This window comes from Malaclemys terrapin, chromosome 13, assembly GCF_027887155.1.
Source record: "Malaclemys terrapin pileata isolate rMalTer1 chromosome 13, rMalTer1.hap1, whole genome shotgun sequence".
NCBI lineage: Eukaryota > Metazoa > Chordata > Testudines > Emydidae > Malaclemys > Malaclemys terrapin.
Window position 1 is genome coordinate 43,257,680 of NC_071517.1, and position 18,080 is coordinate 43,275,759.

At 57.0% G+C, this 18,080-nt stretch overlaps 1 protein-coding gene across 1 annotated transcript; it reads right to left on the reverse strand.

Moving 5' to 3' along the window:
* Positions 1-3,511: 3,511 nt before the first annotated feature.
* Positions 3,512-17,421, reverse strand: LOC128847744 (mucin-2-like). The gene is made up of 5 exons (XM_054047423.1): positions 17,358-17,421; positions 7,656-15,137; positions 6,912-7,064; positions 5,035-5,120; positions 3,512-4,445 (listed from the first exon to the last, which is right to left on the reverse strand). Exons 1-5 carry the CDS (start codon positions 17,380-17,382, stop codon positions 4,359-4,361), a joined length of 7,833 nt encoding a protein of 2,610 aa, XP_053903398.1. The 5' UTR covers positions 17,383-17,421; the 3' UTR covers positions 3,512-4,358.
* Between the last annotated feature and the right edge of the window lie 659 nt (positions 17,422-18,080).

Here is an 18,080-nt window from a genome sequence, read left to right on the forward strand (position 1 = left end):
CTGGGGGCAGGGCTTGCGGCAAGCCACGCCCCCAGGAATCGGGCCCCGCTCTTGCTAAAGCCGGCCCTGCCTAGGGGGCCAGTTAGGATGGGGGGAGGGTCTCAGGAGGGGGCAGTCAGGGTACAAGAGGCAGGGAGGCTTAGGTAGGGGGTGGAGTCCTGGGGGGCAGTTAGGGGCAGGGGTCCCAGGAGGGGGCAGTCAGGGGACAAGGAGTGGGGGGGAGGGTTGGGGGTTCTGAGGGGGGCGGGAAGTGGGAGGGAGTGGAAGGGGCGGGGCTAGGGCAGGACAGGGGCGGGGCTAGGGCGGGGCTCCTCCCGTCCTATTTTTTGATTGTTGAAATATGGTAACCCTAATGTATAAGGAACCAGGCTGGCTCTGGCTCAGAGCCAGCAGGAAGAATCAATCGGTGAGCAGGACAGGCTGGGGAGGTGCCTCGGGGCTACTGTCCTGTCTTTCCAGATGGGCTGGCTTAAGGGGTGCACCAGAGGGGCCCTGCAGGAGCACTGGGGATGGGCCGGGTCCCCAGCACTATACGCACCGGATGATCCGGTCCCTGAGCGGCCCTTGCACGATTCGGCCGGGTTGCATATTTCCCCTGGGATTATCAGCCAGTCCCACCCGGCGCGAGCGCTCCCCGCGTTGGGCCGAGCCCAGAAATGTCAGTTTCAGACCCACGGGCCCATCTAGCCCGGTATCCTGCCTGGTCCCTGCTGCCCCAAATCAGATCAATAGGCCCATCCGTTTCTTTCTTTGCCCTCCATTGCCCGGGCTCCGCAGTGCCAGAGAGAGCAGGCGACCTGGGCTCCAGTGTTGAAAACACTTGTGATTTGTGCATGGCTTCCCCTCCACCCTGAAGCCCCAGCTCCTGGAGTCACGGGAGTAGATGAGGTGCTCAATTCTCATTTTTTGGAAACAAGGTAAACCTCTAGCCCCAACCGTTGTGGAGTAAAGGTGGCAAACATGACCCCTCAGGGCTGAGAGCCCAACAGTCACAGAAAAAAACATCCCTCCCACGTATATTAGCCTTAAAATAAAAAAATGGTGATTTTTTTTGGAGCCTGACTCGAGCGTGATAAAAGTGGGGACCCCTGTAGCCCTCTTTCTTCTGCCCCCAGCAGAGCCTGGGATCCAGGAACAGGCCGTGGGGGCAGCTTTAGCTTTCCCCAGAGATGCAGGCCCTGCTATCCTAGTGTCTGATTTCCCTGCTTAGCCCAAGAGCCAGGCTATGTGCACGGGGGCAGGGCTGATACCTAGTGGCCACCTGTGGCATTGCAGCGCATGGAAGCCCATGTTAACGATTATTTCCATTGTGTAGCATGGGTTGGGTGCGGGGAGAGGGGGTTAGATGGGCCCGTTGGTCTGAACCATGGTGAGCATGGAGTCAGGGTGGGGATACCAGTCTAGGTGGGGGTCCATTGGTCTGACCCAGGGTGGGCTTGGAGTTGGGTGGGGATACCAGACTAGGTGGGGGCCTGTTGGTCTGAACCGTGGTGAAAATGGAGCTGGGGTGGGGATACAGACTAGGTGGGGGCCCGTTGGTCTGAACCGTGCTGAGCATGGAGTTGGGGTGGAGATACCAGACTAGGTGGGGGCCCGTTGGTCTGAACCATGGTGAGCATGGAGTTGGGTGGGGATACCAGACTAGGTGGGGGCCCATTGGTCTGAACCATGGTGAAAATGGAGCTGGGGTGGGGATACACTCTAGGTGGGGGCCCGTTGGTCTGAACCATGGTGAAAATGGAGCTGGGGTGGGGATACAGACTAGGTGGGGGCCCGTTGGTCTGAACCGTGGTGAAAATGGAGCTGGGGTGGGGATACACTCTAGGTGGGGGCCCGTTGGTCTGAACCGTGGTGAGCATGGAGTTGGGGTGGGGATACAGACTAGGTGGGGGCCCGTTGGTCTGAACCGTGCTGAGCATGGAGTTGGGGTGGAGATACCAGACTAGGTGGGGGCCCGTTGGTCTGAACCATGGTGAGCATGGAGTTGGGTGGGGATACCAGACTAGGTGGGGGCCCATTGGTCTGAACCATGGTGAAAATGGAGCTGGGGTGGGGATACACTCTAGGTGGGGGCCCGTTGGTCTGAACCATGGTGAAAATGGAGCTGGGGTGGGGATACAGACTAGGTGGGGGCCCGTTGGTCTGAACCGTGGTGAAAATGGAGCTGGGGTGGGGATACACTCTAGGTGGGGGCCCGTTGGTCTGAACCGTGGTGAGCATGGAGTTGGGGTGGGGATACAGACTAGGTGGGGGCCCGTTGGTCTGAACCGTGCTGAGCATGGAGTTGGGGTGGGGATACAGACTAGGTGGGGGCCCATTGGTCTGAACCGTGGTGAAAATGGAGCTGGGGTGGGGATACAGACTAGGTGGGGGCCCGTTGGTCTGAACCATGGTGAAAATGGAGCTGGGGTGGGGATACAGACTAGGTGGGGGCCCGTTGGTCTGAACCATGGTGAAAATGGAGCTGGGGTGGGGATACAGACTAGGTGGGGGCCCGTTGGTCTGAACCGTGGTGAAAATGGAGCTGGGGTGGGGATACAGACTAGGTGGGGGCCCGTTGGTCTGAACCGTGGTGAAAATGGAGCTGGGGTGGGGATACAGACTAGGTGGGGGCCCATTGGTCTGAACCGTGGTGAAAATGGAGCTGGGGTGGGGATACAGACTAGGTGGGGGCCCGTTGGTCTGAACCGTGGTGAAAATGGAGCTGGGGTGGGGATACACTCTAGGTGGGGGCCCGTTGGTCTGAACCATGGTGAGCATGGAGTTGGGGTGGGGATACACTCTAGGTGGGGGCCCGTTGGTCTGAACCGTGGTGAGCATGGAGTTGGGGTGGGGATACACTCTAGGTGGGGGCCCGTTGGTCTGAACCGTGGTGAGCATGGAGCTGGGGTGGGGATACAGACTAGGTGGGGGCCCGTTGGTCTGAACCGTGCTGAGCATGGAGTTGGGGTGGGGATACAGCCTAGATGGCGTCCCTTGGTATGAGCCAGTAATAAAGTGACGTACTGGGAAGAGATAATATAATTTAATGGAACGGCACGGGTGAAATATTTTATATTTATTACATATCTAAATATATAGAATAACAATCCATAGATAAATACATGAGGTACAGACAGAGGCAGGGTTAAATAACCCAGCGCGGTGCAAATGTGCAAACTTGAAACAAGAGTAAAATACACAATCTTACAATAAAACCTTTGATACAAAATTTACAACTGTCACCCCTGGCCAATGTACATATTTTCACCAGGGACAAAACTTCCAGTATATTGATTCAAGCCTCAGTGATTCTGATAGGGAGAGAATGGCAGAGTATCAGTTCCTACTCAGGATCAGGGCCCCGTTGTGCCAGGCGCTGCACAGACACACAGGGAGAGACAGTCCCTGCCCCAGCTGAGATCAGGGCCCCGTTGTGCCGGGCGCTGCACAGACACACAGCGAGAGACAGTCCCTGCTCCAGCTGAGATCAGGGCCCCGTTGTGCTGGGTGCTGCACAGACACACACAGGGAGAGACAGGCCCTGCCCCAGCTGAGATCAGGGCCCCGTTGTGCCGGGCGCTGCACAGACACACAGGGAGAGACAGGCCCTGCCCCAGCTGAGATCAGGGCCCCGTTGTGCCGGGCGCTGCCCAGACACACAGTGAGAGACAGTCCCTGCCCCAGCTGAGATCAGGGCCCCGTTGTGCCGGGCGCTGCACAGACACACAGGGAGAGACAGTCCCTGCCCCAGCTGAGATCAGGGCCCCGTTGTGCCGGGCGCTGCACAGACACACAGAGAGAGACAGGCCCTGCCATGAAGAGGTCACAGTCTAAGGCAGCCAAATACAGCAGTGCAGACCAGCAAAGAAAATATTTGTTAAATGGATGCTGTGCAGTCAGAGGAATAGAACCCAGGTGTCCTGGCTCCCAGCTCCCTCTGCTTAACCTACTAGACCCCACTTCACTCCAACAATTGGGGATAGAAGCCAGGAGTCCTATGCACTAACCACTGGACAATCCCACCACCATCCAGCCCATTCGATAGTCATTCATCTCCTTTTTATTTTCTCTGTTCCTTTCTTCTGGGTTCCACCTAATGGATGTAACAGAACATAGGATGCCTGGGTTCTCGGTGCAGATTCCACCGATCTGTGTTCCCTGCCCCCGGAAGGGGACCAAAGCGCCATCCCACCGCTGCCCCCCAGAAGGCAGCATATGTTCATCTGGCAGCTAAGGATTAATACTGGCTTTCTCGGCTCAATACTGACTATAGTGGCTCTGGGTTAGCCCTGGTGTGCCGGATCGGAGCAGCCCCCTTATGGGTGGCTGTAGTCGGAGGTTTTGGATGGCCCATTCTTCCCTCAGCTGTGATCGCATCAGGTCCGGTTCTGGAGGAACTGATGAGCCTTCTGGACGGAGTAGGAGGTGGCACCAGCCAGCCTCGACTTTAGGAAAAACGCCAGCTGCAGGAGACAGAGATGGAGGGTGAATGGCAGGGGAAAGAGATACAGAGAATATGTGTTTGTGTATGTGTGCGTGTATGTGTGTTCTAACCACTAAACACCACTTCCCTCCCAAAGCTGGGGCGAGAACCCAGGAATCATGACTCCCAGCCCCCCTGCTCTAACCACTAGACACCACTTCCCTCCCAGAGCTGGGGAGAGAACCAAGGAGTCCTGACCCCCAACCCCCGTGCTCTAAACAGTATGGCCCTCCCAGCACTGGGGATACAACCCAGGAGTCCTGACTCCCCCCTAGATCCCACGCCTCTCCCAGAGTTGGGACTAGAACCCAGGAGTCCTGTACTGTATGCAGGTGGGTGGCTGTCCCACCCACACACAGGGTGGTATTTCTTACATCACCTTTTGCCATGCACCCCCAAAGTGGTTGCCATATTGCCCTGTAGCAGCTGCCCAGCATAGAGGATAACAACCTACTACCGCAGCCACACGCCTTTTAGCTCAAGGTGGAGAGGACTGGGCTGCCACACTGCGGCCTGCCCCCATCTACGCCCTGCCCTGCAGCCCGGCACCTTCTCACCGGGATCCTTACCAGGGAGCAGAAGCTCAGCAGACTCAGCGCGGCCAGGCAGATGAGGATAATGGCCCAGTAGGGGAGGGCGCTGCTATCCGGAGAGGCTGCAGGAAACGAGATGAGGGAGGGGGCGGATGGTCAGGCCAGGGTGAAAACATAATGGGCCATCTTTACAGTCAAGGGGTGTTGAGGGCGCACAGCTCCCCCTGGTGGTCAAGTAAAGGGGAGCTGGCATGCTAAAACCATCGTGGCCATGGTGGCTTGGGTTAGCCACCTGTGTACGGGCCTACCCAACCCCCTGAGCCCGTTCTGTCACCTGTGCGGCCGTCTCTGATCCAAGCATTAGAGCCTCGTGCTTCAGCCACAGGATCACGCTTGGATAAGCCGCAGCAACTTTCAAGACAACTCAGGCACTGGGACCCCTTGAGCAAATTTGAACCAGGCGTCCTACCCGGTGCCCTGATGAGGCCCAGCAAATTTCAAGACCGGCTGAGCAGGCAGGTGGATTTTAGAGCGCTTTGAGACACTAGTGCACCCTGCATAATGCGCTCCGGCCCCCACGGAAGTTGTGGTTTGCTGCAGAAGGCTTGTGTTATCCATGATCTCACTGGCCTTTCTGGCCGTAAAATGTTCAAGCGCATTAGTTCAGGGGCATTAGCAGACTCACAAATCGAGCCATAGTGTCACCATTAGAGGGGGACAAAGAGCCATGCGAGATCAGAGTGGATTGGCCTCCCAAATCCTGTTACATTTCCTCCTCGGGTTGCCAGCTTCATCGGGCATGATTCATTTTAGTTCTCTGAGCATCAGGCTGGCCTCATCAATTAGATGAGACCCCGTCTGAATGCAGCTTCTGGGAACGATTCTACTCTCTAAAACAGTCTGGGACTCGAGATTCAGTTCCTGGCTCAGCCCGGGGTCTCTTTCTGCGTGACATTGGGCAAGTCTCCTTGTCTTTCTAGGCCTCAGTTTTCCCGTTTGCGAAATGGGGCTCATAGAGCGGCTTGACATTTTTATTTTGGTGGGGAAATGGCTGGGGGCTTTTTTCCCACATCAGAAATGTGTATGATAAAATTGTCTGTTTTATTTTAAATATTATTTTTGTGTATTTAGTGCAACAAATGGGAGTTTTTTAACCAAAAAAAGCCTCTAGGTTGTACTGTAATTCAAAGAAATAATAATAGCAGGAATCTAATTTAGAGAGCTTTTCTCATCAGTAGATCGCAAAGAGCTCCACAAAGGAGGTCAGTGTCATATCCTTATTTTACAGGGGGAAACTGAGGCAGAGAGCCGGTAGTAGAGCCAGGACTGGAGCCCAGGGCACCTGAATCCCAGTCCTGATCCACTGGCACAAACCCCTTCCCTCTTTAATACAGGGGGTCAGAAAAGGGATTTCTTTTTCCGTGGAGCATTTCAATGAAAAGAAACAGCCCCCCCCCAAATCATCATCATCAAAACTTTCCACTGAAAATATTGCGTTAACTGAAAAATTAAACATGGGAAATTGTTTGACCAAACCCCCTCAAATGTTAAGCCAACCCCACAAAAAGGTCGGCTAATAACTACACATTTTTAAACTGAAAATGAAACACAGCAAAAATCGGTCCAAAACTGGAAGAAAAAAAAGCGAAATATTTCAGCTCTAAACCGCTCGCAGATAAAAAAATCTAAGCAAGTGCCGGCCAAATTGTAAGACAAACCCTGGGACCTTTTTGTTTTTCAGCTGAAAAGCTTTGATTTGCAATTTGCTGATGAAATCTGAACAATTTTCGCAGCAAGTGGCCCTTTTCCGTGAAAACGTTCATTGGGTCAAAGCCCCCCGTTGCCCATCAGCCAAAACAGCTCAACAGAATTCCTTTGACCAGTCCTGCTATTCAACAAGCAAATAACCTCACCTGTGGTCTGTGAGGTGACAGAAACGGGCCCAAAAGATGAGGCGGTAGCGCCAGACCCTGAAGGTGTCGTGGATTCTGGTAGACTGGGAGAGGTGGCTGGTCCAGTCCTCGGTGGGCCAGAAGAAGTCGTATCTCCACTAGTTGGGATGGAACCTGGTGGATAAAAATGGCCACAAGTTATAAGAAGATAAGCGCGGCCAGACTGGGTCAGACCAAAGGTCCATCTAGCCCAGTATCCTGTCTTCTGACAATGGCCAGTGCCAGATGCTTCAGAGGGAATGAACAGAACAGGTAATCCTCAAGTGATCCATCCCTTGTCTCCCATTCCCAACAAGGCTTGATCATGGAGGTGAACGGTGTAGGACGGCTGCTCAGCCCCTATCTAGGCACAGCTACCTGGGAAGTGTCCCGGAGTAAGAAACTCACCAAGTTTCGTCAAAGTAGGGCCATCTCATAGGAAGAGAGTGCACCACCCACCTTCCGTGCCCCTCCATCAATGACCCCCTTGGTGCATCAAAACCCCTTCCCCCCAGACCCATGAGCATTCAACCTGGCGGGTGCTACTTGTGGAAGCCCGGGCGTGCAGATCTATGTGCTACTTTGGTAGGTGGTTTCAGGGTTGGTATTGCTGGGTTGGATGTACAGCACCTGGCACATGGGAGCCCTGAGCTCAGCTGGGAGCCCTGAGCTCAGCTGGGAGCCCTTCGGGGCCACCTGAACACATGGAATACGAAGTAAACATACCCAAGGTGGGAGCAGATGAGGCTGGGACGCTAGAAGCGCTGGAGCTAGGTGAACTTGCAGAGCTGATGACAGCGGGGGTGGGTGTAACTGCAGGAGACCCAGAAGAGGTAGGATGCCCAGTATTCTTGGATGTAGTGACTGTAGATTGTGGAGAGATTGTAGCAGAGCTGGTAGCTCTGGAAGTGGAGCTGGAGGTCGAGGTGGCAGCAGAGCTGGGGGTCATGGTGGCAGCGGAGCTGGGGGTCGAGGTGGCAGCGGAGCTGGGGGTCGAGGTGGCAGCGGAGCTGGCGGTCATGGTGGCAGCGGAGCTGGGGGTCGAGGTGACAGTGGAGCTGGGGGTTGAGGTGGCAGCGGAGCTGGGGGTCGAGGTAGCAGCGGAGCTGGGGGTCGAGGTGGCAGCGGAGCTGGCGGTCATGGTAACAGTGGAGCTAGGGATTGAGGTGGCAGCGGAGCTGGGGGTCGAGGTGGCAGCGGAGCTGGGGGTTGAGGTAGCAGCGGAGCTGGGGGTCGAGGTAGCAGCGGAGCTGGGGGTTGAGGTGGCAGCGGAGCTGGGGGTCATGGTAACAGTGGAGCTAGGGATTGAGGTGGCAGCGGAGCTGGGGGTCGAGGTGGCAGCGGAGCTGGGGGTTGAGGTAGCAGCGGAGCTGGGGGTCGAGGTGGCAGCGGAGCTGGGGGTCATGGTAACAGTGGAGCTAGGGATTGAGGTGGCAGTGGAGCTGGGGGTCGAGGCAGCAGGGGAGCTGGGGGTTGAACTGTCAGATGAGCTGGGGGTTGAGGTGGCAGCGGAGCTGCGGGTTGAGACGGCAGCAGAGCCGGGGGGCGAGGTGACAGTGGAGCTGGGGGTCGAGGCAGCAGGGGAGCTGGGGGTTGAAGTGTCAGATGAGATGGGGGTTGAGGTGGCAGATGAGCTGGCAGTCATGGTCGGAGTGGGGCTGGGGGTCATGATCGCAGCGGAGCTGGGGGTTGAGGTGGGAGTGGAGTTGGGGGGTCTGGTGGGAGTGGAGTTGTCGGTCGTGGTGGGGGTGGAGCTGCCGGTCATTGTAGGAGTGGGGCTGGGGGTCATGATCGCAGTGGAGTTGGGGGTCGTTGTGGGAGTCAAGATGGGGGTTGAGGTGGGAGTGGAGTTGTCGGTCGTGGTGGGGGCTGAAGTGGGGGTGGAATTGTCAGTCGTGGTGGGGGTGGAGCTGGGGGTTGAGACGGCAGCAGAGCTGGGGGTCGAGGTGGCAGCAGAGCTGTGGGTCATGGTGGCAGCGGAGCTGGGGGTCGAGGTGGCAGCAGAGCTGGGGGTCGAGGTGGCAGCGGAGCTGGGGGTCGAGGTGGCAGCAGAGCTGGGGGTCATGGTGACAGTGGAGCTGGCGGTCATGGTAGCAGTGAAGCTAGGGGTTGAGGTGCCAGCAGAGCTGGGAGTCATGGTAGCAGTGGAGCTGGGGGTTGAAGTGTCAGATGAGATGGGGGTTGAGGTGGCAGTGGAGCTGGGGGTTGAGGTGACAGCAGAGCTGGGGGTCGAGGCAGCAGGGGAGCTGGGGGTTGAAGTGTCAGATGAGATGGGGGTTGAGGTGGCAGATGAGCTGGCGGTTATGGTCGGAGTGGGGCTGGGGGTCATGATCGCAGCGGAGCTGGGGGTTGAGGTGGGAGTCAAGGTGGGGGTTGAGGTGGGAGTGGAGTTGTCGGTCGTGGTGGGGGTTGAGGTGGGAGTGGAGTTGTTGGTCGTGGTGGGGGTTGAGGAGGGAGTGGAGTGGTCGGTCGTGGTGGGGGTGTTGCTGGGGGTTGAGGTGGGAGTGGAGTTGGTTGTGGTGGGGATGGAGCTGGGGGTTGAGGTGGGAGTGGAGTTGTCAGTCATGGTGGGTGTGGAGCTGGGGATTGTGGTGAGAGTGGAGTTGTCGGTTGTGGTGGGGGTGGAGCTGGGGGCTGAGGTGGGGGTGGAATTGTCAGTTGTGGTGAGGGTGGAGCTGGGGGTTGATGTGGCAGAGGAGATGGGGGTTGTTGTGGGAGTGAAACTGGGGATGGATGTAGCAGAGGAGGTGGGGGTCATTGTGAGACTGGAGCTGGGACTTATGGTGGGAGTGGAGCTGAGGGTTGTGGCACTGGTTGGGGTGGAGTTGTCGGTTGTGGTGGGAGTGGTGCTCGGGGTTGAGTTGGGAGTGGAGGTGGGGATCGTGGTGGGAGTGGAGCTGGGGGTTGAGGTGGGAGTGGAGTTGTCACTCGTGGTGGGGCTGGAGCTGGGGGTTGAGATGGGAGTGGAGTTGTCGGTCGTGGAAGGGTTGGTGCTGGGGGTAGAGGAGGGAGTGGAGTTGTCGTTTGTGGTGGGGGTGGAGCTGGGGGTTGAGGTGGGAGTGGAGTTGTCAATCGTATTGGGAGTGGAGCTGAGGGTTGAGGTGGGAGTGGAGTTGTCGGTTGTGGAGCGGATGGAGCTGGGGGTTGATGTGGGAGTTGAATTGTCGGTCGTGGTGGTGGAGCTGAGGGTCATTGTGAGAGTGGAACTAGGACTTGTGGTGGGAGTGGAGCTGAGGGTTGTGGCACTGGTTGGGGTGGAGTTGTCGGTTGTGGTGGGAGTGGTGCTCGGGGTTGAGTTGGGAGTGGAGGTGGGGATCGTGGTGGGAGTGGAGCTGGGGGTTGAGGTGGGAGTGGAGTTGTCACTCGTGGTGGGGCTGGAGCTGGGGGTTGAGATGGGAGTGGAGTTGTCGGTCGTGGTTGGGTTGGTGCTGGGGGTTGAGGAGGGAGTGGAGTTGTCGGTTGTGGTGGGGGTGGAGCTGGGGGTTGAGGTGGGAGTGGAGTTGTCAATCGTAGTGGGAGTGGAGCTGAGGGTTGAGGTGGGAGTGGAGTTGTCGGTTGTGGAGCGGATGGAGCTGGGGGTTGATGTGGGAGTTGAATTGTCGGTCGTGGTGGTGGAGCTGAGGGTCATTGTGAGAGTGGAACTAGGACTTGTGGTGGGAGTGGAGCTGAGGGTTGTGGCACTGCTTGGAGTGGAGTTGTTGGTTGTGGTGGGGATGGAGCTGCTGGTTGAGGTGGGAGTGAAGTTGTCAGTCGTGGTGGATGTGGAGCTGGGGGTTGTGGTTGGAGTGAAACTGGGGGTGGATGTAGCAGAGGAGTTGGGGGTCATCGTGAAAGTGGAGTTGGGACTTGTGGTGGGAGTGGAGCTGCGTGTTGTGGCACTTGTTGGGGTGGAGTTGTCGGTCGTGGTGGGGGTGTTGCTGGGGGTTGAGGTGGGAGTGGAGCTGGGGGTTGAGGAGGGAGTGTAGTTGTCGGTCATGGTGGGGGTGTTGCTGGGGGTTGAGGTGGGAGTGGAGCTGGGGGTTGAGGAGGGAGTGGAGTTGTCGGTCATGGTGGGAATAGAGCTGGGGGTTGAGGTGGGAGTGGAGTTGTCGGTCGTGGTGGGGATGGAGCTGGGGGTTGAGTTGGGAGTGGAGGTGGGGATCGTGGTGGGAGTGGAGCTGGGGGTTGAGGTGGGAGTGGAGTTGTCCCTCGTGGTGGGGCTGGAGATGGGGGTTGAGGTGGGAGTGGAGTTGTTGGTCGTGGATGGATTGGTGCTGGGGGTTGAGGAGGGAGTGGGGTTGTCGGTCGTGGTGGGAGTGGAACTGGAGGTTGAGATGGGAGTGGAGTTGTCAGTCGTAGTGGGAGTGGAGGTGAGGGTTGAGGTGGGAGTGGAGTTGTCGGGTGTGGAGCGGATGGAGCTGGGGGTTGAGGTGGGAGTTGAATTGTCGGTCGTGGTGGTGGAACTGAGGGTCATTGTGAGAGTGGAGCTAGGACTTGTGGTGGGAGTGGAGCTGAGGGTTGTGGCACTGGTTGGAGTGGAGTTGTCGGTTGTGGTGGGGGTGGTGCTGGGGGTTGAGGTGGGAGATGAGTTGGTTGTGGTGGGGATGGAGCTGGGGGTTGAGGTGGGAGTGGAGTTGTCAGTCGTGGCGGGTGTGGAGCTGGGGGTTGTGGTGGGAGTGGAGTTGTCGTTTGTGGTGGGGGTGGAGCTGGGGGCTGAGGTGGGAGTGGAGTTGTCGGTCGTGGTTGGATTGGTGCTGGGGGTTGAGGAGGGAGTGGGGTTGTCGGTCGTGGTGGGGGTGTTGCTGGGGGTTGAGGAGGGAGTGGAGTTGTCGATCGTGGTGGGAGTGGAGCTAGAGGTTGAGATGGGAGTGGAGTTGTCGGTCGTGGTTGGATTGGTGCTGGGGGTTGAGGAGGGAGTGGGGTTGTCGGTTGTGGTGGGGGTGGTGCTTGGGGTTGTGGTGGGAGTGGAGTTGTCGGTTGTGGTTGGGGTGGAGCTGGGGGCTGAGGTGGGAGTGGAGTTGTCGGTCGTGGTTGGATTGGTGCTGGGGGTTGAGGAGGGAGTGGGGTTGTCGGTCGTGGTGGGGGTGTTGCTGGGGGTTGAGGAGGGAGTGGAGTTGTCGATCGTGGTGGGAGTGGAGCTGAGGGTTGAGATAGGAGTGGAGTTGTCGGTTGTGGTGGGGGTGTTGCTGGGGGTTGTGGTGGGAGTGGAGTTGTTGGTCGTGGTTGGATTTGTGCTGGGGGTTGAGGAGGGAGTGGGGTTGTCGGTCGTGGGGGGGTTGTTGCTGGGGGTTGAGGAGGGAGTGGAGTTGTCGATCGTGGTGGGAGTAGAGCTGGGTGTTGAGGAGGGAGTGGAGTTGTCAGTCGTGGTGGGAGTGGAACTGGAGGTTGAGATGGGAGTGGAGGTGGGGATCATGGTGGGAGTGGAGCTGAGGGTTGAGATAGGAGTGGAGTTGTCGGTCGTGGTGGGGGTTTTGCTGGGGGTTGAGGAGGCAGTGGAGTTGTCGGTCGTGGTGGGAATGGAGCTGGGGGTTGAGGTGGGAGTGGAGTTGTCAGTCGTAGTGGGAGTGGAGCTGGGGGTTGAGGTGGGAGTGGAGTTGTCGGTTGTGGAGCGGATGGAGCTGGGGGTTGAGGTGGGAGTTGAATTGTCGGTCGTGGTGGTGGAGCTGAGGGTCATTGTGAGAGTGGAGCTAGGACTTGTGGTGGGAGTGGAGCTGAGGGTTGTGACACTGGTTGGAGTGGAGTTGTTGGTTGTGGTGGGGGTGGTGCTGGGGGTTGAGGTGGGAGTGGAGTTGGTTGTGGTGGGGATGGAGCTGGGGGTTGAGGTTGGAATGGAGTTGTCAGTCGTGGCGGGTGTGGAGCTGGGGGTTGTGGTGGGAGTGGAGTTGTCGTTTGTGGTGGGGGTGGAGCTGGGGGCTGAGGTGGGAGTGGAGTTGTCGGTCGTGGTTGGATTGGTGCTGGGGGTTGAGGAGGGAGTGGGGTTGTCGGTCGTGGTGGGGGTGTTGCTGGGGGTTGAGGAGGGAGTGGAGTTGTCAGTCGTGGTGGGAGTGGAGCTAGAGGTTGAGATGGGAGTGGAGTTGTCGGTCGTGGTTGGATTGGTGCTGGGGGTTGAGGAGGGAGTGGGGTTGGTTGTGGTGGGAATGGAGCTGGGGGTTGTGGTGGGAGTGGAGTTGTCGGTTGTGGTGGGGGTGGAGCTGGGGGCTGAGGTGGGGGTGGAATTGTCAGTTGTGGTGGGGATGGAGCTGGGGGTTGATGTGGCAGAGGAGCTGGGGATTGTTGTGGGACTGAAACTGGGGGTGGATGTAGTAGAGGAGCTGGGGGTCATCGTGAAAGTGGAGTTGGGACTTGTGGTGGGAGTGGAGCTGAGGGTTGTGGCACTGGTTGGGGTGGAGTTGTCGGTCATGGTGGGGGTGTTGCTGGGGGTTGAGGAGGGAGTGAAGTTGTCGGTCGTAGTGGGAGTGGAGCTGGAGGTTGAGATGGGAGTGGAGGTGGGGGTCGTGGTGGGAGAGGAGCTGAGGGTTGTGGCACTGGTTGGGGTGGAGTTGTCGGTTGTGGTGGGGCTGGAGCTGGGCGTTGAGGTGGGGGTGAAGTTGTCGGTCGTGGGGGTGGAGCTGGGGGTCATTGTGAGAATGGAAGTGGAACTTGTGGTGGGAGTGGAGCTGAGGGTTGTGGCACTGGTTGGGGTGGAGTTGTCGGTCGTGGTTGGGGTGTTGCTGGGGGTTGAGATGGGAGTGGAGGTGGGGATCGTGGTGGGAGTGGAGCTGAGGGTTGAGATAGGAGTGGAGTTGTCGGTCGTGGTGGGAGTGGAGCTGGAGGTTGAGATGGGAGTGGAGTTGTCGGTCGTGGTTGGATTGGTGCTGGGGGTTGAGGAGGGAGTGGGGTTGTCGGTCGTGGTGGGGGTGTTGCTGGGGGTTGAGGAGGGAGTGGAGTTGTCGATCGTGGTGGGGGTGTTGCTGGGGGTTGAGATGGGAGTGGAGTTGGTTGTGGTGGGGATGGAGCTGGAGGTTGTGGTGGGAGTGGAGTTGTCAGTCGTAGTGGTGGTGGAGCTGGGGGTTGTGGTGGGGGTGGAGCTGAGGGTTGTGGCACTGATTGGGGTGGAGTTGTCGGTTGTGGTGGGGGTGGAACTGGGGGTAGAGGTGGGAGTGGAATTGTCGGTTGTGGTGGGAGAGGAGCTGGGGGTCGAAGTATCTGGTGTGCTGGGGGTCGAGGTGGCAGTGGAGCTGGATATCTCGGTGAGAGGGGAACTGGGGGTCGAGGTGGCAGTGGAGCTGGAGGTCTCAGTGGGAGAGGAGCTGGGGGTCGAGGTGGCAGTGGAGCTGGAGGTCTCAGTGGGAGAGGAGCTGGGGGTCGAGGTATCAGGGGAGCTGGCCGTTGAGGCGGCAGGGGAGCTGTGGGTTGAAGTGTCAGGGGAGCTGGGGGTTGTAGTTGCAGCAGAGCTGGGGTTCAAGGCAGCAGCAGAAGTGGGGTTCACAGTGGGTGGGGAGCTGGGGGTCGCATTGGGAAAGGAGCTGGGGATCTCAGTGGGAGTAGAGGTGGGGCTTACAGTAGGAGTAGAGGTGGAGGTTGAGGTGTCAGGAGTGCTGGTGGTTGAGACTGCCGGGGAGGCGAGGTTCGAGGTGGCAGTGGAGCTGGGGTTCACAGTGGGAGGGGAGCTGGGGGTCGAGGTGGCAGCCGAGGTGGAGGTCTCAGTGGAATGGGAGCTGGGGGTCGAGATGGCAGCGGAGGTGGAGGTCTCAGTGGAATGGGAGCTGGGGGTCGAGGTGGCAGCAGAGCTGGAGGTCTCAGTGGAATGGGAGCTGGGGGTCGAGGTGGTAGCAGAGCTGGAGGTCTCAGTGGTATGGGAGCTGGGGGTCGAGGTGGCAGTGGAGCTGGGGGTTGAAGAGTCAGGGGAGCTGGGGATTGATGTGTCAGGGGAGGTGGGCGCCGTATTCGTAGCAGAGCTGGGGTTCGAGGCGGCAGCAGAGGTGGGGTTCACAGTGAGGGGGGAGCTGGGGGTTGCACTGGGAGTGGAGCTGGGAATCTCCGTGGGAGCGGAGCTGGGGCTCACAGTGGCAGCAGAGTTGGAGGTCGTGGTGGCCACAGAGCTGGGGTTTGCGGTGCCAGCGGTGTTGGGGGTCTCCGTGGGAGCGGAGCTGGGGCTCACGGTGGCAGCAGAGTTGGAGGTCGTGGTGGCCTCGGCAGCGGTGATGCTGGATGTGCTCTGACTCATACCTGTCGTGGCAGAAGTTGCCCCTGGGGAAAGGAAGAAGAGCAGCAGTTTATACAGCAGCCGGGTAACGCCGGTCGCTCTCCCGGTGGTGCTTGGTGTCGCCCTGTAGTGGTTGCAGTGGAGCTCGCTACTGATGGCTCTGCTCCTGAGCTAAGGCCTCTGCCTGGACCCTGTGCTGCCTACATTGCACAGTCACAAGTCCAGTCCTTGTAGAAGACCCAGCAGCTGCCTCCCTACATCAGCATCCTCCTGATTCCACCCTGGCCCTGCCCTGCTGATGGGGCTGAGGGGTATTTCCAGTCACAAGGAGACGTCTCCACCCAGAACACATCCAGAGCCCATGTGCAGTGACTGTGCAGGACACGCAGCCCACTACCCACGCCGGACAAGCAGACAGAGCAGAAATGAAGGGGGAAAGCGCCTTCGTTGCTCGACACCTCCCTATTGCTGACAGCGCCATCAATAGCACATTTCTTGGCTGCTGCTCTCCTGCACTGGAATAGACTGTGACCTCTTCAAGGCAGGGCCTGTCTCTCCCTGCGTGTCTGTGCAGCGCCCAGCACAACGGGGCCCTGATCTCAGCTGGGGCAGGGACTGTCTCTCCCTGTGTGTCTGTGCAGCGCCTGGCACAACAGAGCCCTGATCTCAGCTGGGGCAGGGACTGTCTCTCCGTGTGTGTCTGTGCAGCGCCCGGCACAACAGAGCCCTGATCTCAGCTGGGGCAGGGACTGTCTCTCCCTGTGTGTCTGTGCAGCGCCCGGCACAGCGGGGTCCTGATCTCAGCTGGGATTGGCAGGTGCTGTGGCAATACAAGAACTGGCAGTAAACCAAGGGATTAGAAACAGAGCCTTTATTTACTGACCAGTCATGGGTGAAATTCTAACAAAAATATATAAGCAGTTTAAACTGCGTGACGGAGGAATTAGTCATCAGATTATAGAAATTCATTCAGTTTCAAACCCAGTGGATTAAATAATCCTTTGTGGTGTCTATTTCCCCGCCTCCCCATCCAAAGTTATCAACGTTTTTTACAAATGCATTCCTCTGCACAAGCCCCTGGTGAGGCGAGTAAGTATAATTAGCCCCATATTCCATGGTGGGGGGGAAAAGGGGAGAATTACCTTGGCCAAGTTCATAGAGAACAGCAGCAGAAGGCAGGAATTGATAACTTTCAGCCTTGAATCTGAGACTAGATCCCCCCGCCCCCGCTCTAACCACTAGATCCTATTCTCCTCCTGGAGCTGGGAACGGAAGCCAGGAGTTGTGATTCCCACTCCTGTATGTTACCCACAAGAACATCATTGTAAAACTAACCGTGTCCGTTGTGGCCACTCATTGGGAAATGTGGATCTTTTCATAAATCTCGTTCAACTTCACTCCTCCGAGATTTAATGGGTCACTTTAGTAAAACCCCAGATCCAAACAACCCTGGAACCTTAAAGGGTTCCAAAATTCGGATCTAGATCTAACTCAAGCACCGATGTGAGCCCCTGGGGCTTATCTCTCGCCTCAATAAACCTAGGAAGTGGGGCTGGGAGTGGTGGGGGCTATTGTCAACTCTAGGGCAAGTTAGCCTGTGAAAGAAAGTCTGTGGTTAGCATGTGTATTATAGCATCCCCTGGGCATTTTTAAAGGATCCAAACATATTGACTTTCACTGAAAGTTGGGCTCCTAACTTTAGATTTGAAAGTCTCAGCTGTTAAACCCACAGGCAGATAGGTAGGAGAGATACTGCCCTGAATCTAAAGAGACAAAACAGACGAAGGAAGGAGAATTATCTCCATGTTACGGACGGGGAATTGACCCCAGTTCAGACCAATGCCTTCGCCATAAGACCATCCTCTATCTCAGTGCTTCGGGTCTCGTAGGTAGGAGTTAGAGCGGGGACTAGGGAGCCAGGACTCCTGGTGGGTTCTACTCCTATCTCTGCCACTGGTCTGGTCATGTGTCCTCTCTGTGCCTCAGTTCTCCATTCTATACAGTATGGATAATAATAATGATCCATTTTGTGAAGCTCAGCTCAAAGACCCCATATAGCCTGAAGTCTCATTACTGGACTAGATTCCCCAGCAAGTGTGAATCAGACATACCTCAACCCGAGTCAATGGGGCCAGATCCCTATCTGGTGTGAATTGGCCATATCTCCATTGGAGTCAATCAAGCCTGGTCCCCACCAGGCATAAATCGACTTCAGCTGACGATCTGGCTCGTTCTTACTATTAAGGAACGCCGCAAGCCCTTACCTGTCACGGGGAGAGAAAAAAACATGAACCCCAAGAAAATCCACAAAGGAACGCTGGGAGCCGTCCGTGCACGACCCATCGTGGTGCAGTCGAAAGCGAGATTGTTGGCATTTGGGGGACAGCTCTGCTTTTTAAAGGCTTTCTGATCTCTCATTAAGCCCCTGCAGACGTCATTCTGAAGATGACGCTTTCTAACGGCATGTAATCAGAACACACCTTTTTGGTATTCCTCCACTTCAGTGTCATGCTGATCTTTCCCCCAATACCGCAGAGTGTACCTAAGGGGCAGGGCTAGAAACAGTAACTTACGTTATTAACATCCCTGAGCTGCTTGGTCAGGCACTCAGTGATGAAGGCATACAAAAATCCTTATCAGGGAAAGGGAGTGGAAGTGATTATGATAACACTGAAGAGAAACAGAATGATTTATTTTTTTTATGCCCCGCTGGTTTGGTAGAGATCAGGTGTAGTGTGCTGGTGTACAAAAAGGCCGGGGGAAAGAATGAGCAGTATTTGACTAAGTGTTTTAGTTAGATACGCAGGGCACATGTGCTTGGATAGCTAGATACTACAAACAGCGAGATGATGGATGGATGGATAAATTGAAAAGTGAAGATATGCATAGCTAGGATAACAGCTAGGCGTGTATTTTTACGTCACCTGCAACTATTTCTGTCCCCTGATTTGAATGATCTGACCTTTATAAACTGCTTCCTTTTGAAA

Bases quoted from the DNA above. Each gene is read 5' to 3' on its own strand.
- LOC128847744 (XM_054047423.1), bottom strand. From the start codon at position 17,382: ATGTTTTTTTCTCTCCCCGTGACAG. The intron at 7,065-7,655 runs GTATGTTTACTT...TTTATCCACCAG, and splicing joins CTCATCTGCTCCCACCTTGG to GTTCCATCCCAACTAGTGGA. The intron at 4,446-5,034 runs GTAAGGATCCCG...TGTCTCCTGCAG, and splicing joins TGCTGAGCTTCTGCTCCCTG to CTGGCGTTTTTCCTAAAGTC.